This window comes from Propithecus coquereli, unplaced genomic scaffold (assembly GCF_000956105.1).
Source record: "Propithecus coquereli isolate 6110/MARCELLA unplaced genomic scaffold, Pcoq_1.0 Scaffold560, whole genome shotgun sequence".
Classification (NCBI taxonomy): Eukaryota; Metazoa; Chordata; class Mammalia; order Primates; family Indriidae; genus Propithecus; species Propithecus coquereli.
In genome coordinates, this window is record NW_012151508.1 from 201,765 (window position 1) to 205,490 (window position 3,726).

Consider the following 3,726-nt stretch of genomic DNA (forward strand, 5'->3'; position numbering starts at 1 on the left):
AAAAAAAAAAAAAATTTGCATAGAGATATAATACACATACCATAAAATTCACCCTGTTAAAGTTTCAAGTCAGTAGTTGGTGATATACATGATATATTTATTTTTTCTAATGGGGGCCATTTATTGTATAAACTTTTACAGTTTACACATGCACTAAACTGAATGGATGTCACCATATTAGAATTTGATAATAGACATGACTTTCTAGAAAACATTAGAGTCAGTACATTTTTTCTGAAAAGGTCAAAATTCCACGTTACCAATGGCATCCAGTCCCATCCACACAGATGCTGTTCCCTCTAACACAGAAACTAAAAGGCTGCCAAGCAAGAGTTCTTTCTGCCCACGTTAGAACTGCACTCCTATCAAGATCATAAAGTGGCTCGTGGCTGCTACTCTGTACTTACCAAGTGAGACCCCAAGGAAGGACCTTCATACCAAAACTTTTTTCTAGAGAGAAGAAATAAAAATTATGTTGGATAGTGAGGGCAAATTAAAAAAGAAAAAGTTGTATATCTTAACTGAACAGGTTATGATGACAGAACCATTTGTAAAGGGCTAACCTTGGACACAGAAGTTCTGTTTCTGGGGCTCTAGAAAACTTCGATATTTAATTGACAACAACACGGGCTGTGGGGGAGGTACTGAACATGGTGTTAATTCCACCTCATATTTTTACTTCAGATGCACTTCTAGTCCCAAGGGGAGAGAAAGAGGATCTTCAAAATATACTTCCTACCCTGAATGTAAACACTACACTCTGGTTGATGAAGTTGTTTCCCATGGAGCAGATGCAAATGATTCTGACGCTGCTACACACACACCAAGACTGCCAACCCCGTGAATACACGGTGGACGGCAGCAGCCACACCAGCTGGAGTGGGAGCTCCAGCCAGGCAAGGAGAAGGCAGGATGATTCTTGGGTGTGCGCTAGAGCTGGAGGCATGTGGTTGCACACGGGAATGTTTATAGGTGAGTGTATATTTAAGGGTTGGTACAAACACATGTATTTTCTGCTTTGTCAGATGAGAAGGTCCAAAAGACAAACAGGCCAGCAGCAGCGAACACATCTAGCACCCAGATCGTGGTTTCTACCAACACTCTCCTATAAAAGGAGCCGGGCTCCTTGGAGAAAGCCTGATTCTATGGCTGCTGCAGGAATATACGAGATGAACCTGGAGTGTCTCGTAGTGCCACGAAGTAAAGAAGTGCTAGACACACACATATATGCTGGAAAACACAGTGAAGCCCTATAATGATGGGGTCTGTCAAAGGGACACAGGAGCCAGAGCTCTCCGTGACCACAGCTGGAACAATTAGAGCAAAATAAAGTAATATTGGATTTTAACTCATGAGTCTATATTGATATGAATAAATTAATGAATGGGGGAGAAGAGACACATCTCCCATGCAGAGTGCCCAGGGATTTATGGGCGTAACTCCCCGCTCCTCACGTGTGCACAGCAAATAGTGACTTTCTCCCAAAGAGCACGGTGTGGACACGGCTACATTTCACTGCAGCAGGGAGACCGGGTGACCGTGGCCAGCATCCACAGTGACAAGTCATGCTGGCAGTGTGTGCCCTCGCTATGATGCCAGAAGGGCACTTACCCCTGTGGTCTTCTTCCCGAAACTCCATCGCCCACGTGTAATCATAAGAAAAACATCGGGCAAATCCCAACAGAGGGGCATCCTAAAACTGCCTGACCAGCAGGCCTCAAAACTGTTTCGGCCATCAAAAACAGGCAAAATTAAAAAAAAAAAGGGGGGAAAGTTTGTGACACCGTAGAGTCTAGGGGAGCCCGTCCGGGAGCAGACACGACGTGGAACGTGCAGCCTGTGTGGGCTCCCGGGGCAGAGACGGGACGAGGGACGCTCTCAGGGCCCGGAGACGCGCGGGCCGCAGCGCGCAATAACCAGCGACGTCGGCTCGATCGCCGTAACTGTCGCCACAAGCCCCGCTTTCCCAAGGAAGACCACGCAGAAAGTTGGCACTAACACAGAAAGAACGTTCCTGTTTCTTTCTTTCCTTCCCTCTTTATTGGAAGAAACTACTCTCCTCAAAAACGCTCTGGCGACAAAAATCAAATAAATACATTTATCACTTCGGTTTGCTTTTTTTTTTAAATCCCACACACGTTAGTGAACAGAAAAAGACTGGGTGGGAATACTGCAAATGCTAACGCTGAGGTAGTCGTCACCCAGCGAGGCCCCGCAGTGCGCCGCGGCCTGGGCGTGGGGCGGGGCCCGGGAGCCGCGTGGACGCGACCCGCCCCTACCCCCAACACCGCCCCGCGAAGACGCGACCCGCCCGCTACGTTACCTGGACTTGGAGGCAAACTTCTTGAGCAGGTTCTTGCTGCCGCAGGCGACTGCGGAGCCGTGCAGGGTCCGCGCGCGGCCCGGAAGGAGCGCCACGTCGCGGCCGCAGAGCAGCGCCCGAAGCCCCGCACGGGGGCCCAACAGCCCGCCGGCCGGAGCCCACATGCTGCGGCGCGACACCCGGGCGACACCGAGCAGGGCAGCGAAGCACCGGCGAGAGACCTGACTGCGAGAGGACGCCTGGGCGTGGCGACGTGAGGGTGGGATGACGGCTGCGCGTGGCGGCGTGTGGGCGGGGCGACGGATGGGCCGGGCGGTGTGTGGGCGGGGCGACGGATGGGCCGGGCGGCGTGTGGGCGGGGCGACGGATGGGCCGGGCGGCGTGTGGGCCGGAGGACGGGTGGGCGGGGCGGCGTGTGGGCGGGGCGACGGGTGTGCGCGAGGCGGGCAGCGTGTGGGCGGGGGTGCAGGTGGGCTGATGGCTGGATGGAGGCTGCGGGGAGGGCTGACGGCTGACCGTAAGGCGCACAGCCTGTGGGCGGGGCGACGGCTGGGCGTGAGGGGGCGGTGTATGGGCGGGACGACGGCTGGGCGCGAGGCGGGAGGCGTGTCGGCGGGACGACGGCTGGGCGCGAGGGGGCGGTGTGTGGGCGGGAGGACGGCTGGGCGTGAGATGGGCGGTGTGTGGGCGGGACGACGGCTGGGCGTGAGATGGGCGGTGTGTGGGCGGGAGGACGGCTGGGCGTGAGATGGGCGGTGTGTGGGCGGGAGGACGGCTGGGCGGGACGCCGTGTGGGCGGGAGGATGGCTGGGCGGGGTGGCGTGTGGGCGGGAGGACGGCTGTGGGGGGCGGAGTGTGGGCGGGGCGACGGCTGGGCGTGAGATGGGCGGTGTGTGGGCGGGGCACTGGTGGGGCGATGTCTCGCCGGCGGCGGTGGGTGGGGCCTGCGGTGTGTGGGCGGGGCGCGGAGGAGGTGTTTGACTTCACGGCGCGACGCCGAGTCACGCGCAGGCGGAGTGGCGACGGCGCGGCGGCAGGTGGGACGAGCGCCGTGGGGGCTCTTCCTGGAATGCCCTCGCGGGCCGGCCGCCCGGGCTCGGCCCCTGCTTGTGGGGCGAGAGTGAGAAAGGCAGGAACGGCGACTGCGGCACCGGCGTGACCCGACCTGCGACGTTCCGGTGGCTGCGCGCGCGCGCGCGCGTCCGTGGCTCCAACTCCCACAGTCCTGTTAGTTCTTTGTGATGGTGCCGGGTGCTGGAGGCCTCAGAGATCAGACTCTGACCCTCTGCTGCCCTCCGCGCACCCCTTCTCCTCACAGGCCGGCCACAGGGACCGGAACCGGGCTCTGAGCTTCCCCCCTGCCTGCCTGGGAGCAGGGAAATCCCTGACTGCGGGGCGTGACA

General features: G+C 57.7%; 1 protein-coding gene across 1 annotated transcript in view; it reads right to left on the reverse strand.

The window, feature by feature from the left end:
* Positions 1–2,547, reverse strand: part of RBFA (ribosome binding factor A (putative)) — a 12,704-nt gene extending 10,157 nt beyond the window's left edge. The window contains exons 1-2 of the mRNA XM_012657818.1: positions 2,324–2,547; positions 408–450 (exon numbers count right to left, since the gene is read on the reverse strand). Of these exons, the coding sequence (XP_012513272.1) occupies positions 408–450; positions 2,324–2,487 (207 nt within the window). The 5' untranslated portion in view covers positions 2,488–2,547. The remainder of the gene's footprint in view (positions 1–407; positions 451–2,323) is intronic.
* Positions 2,548–3,726: the final 1,179 nt, after the last annotated feature.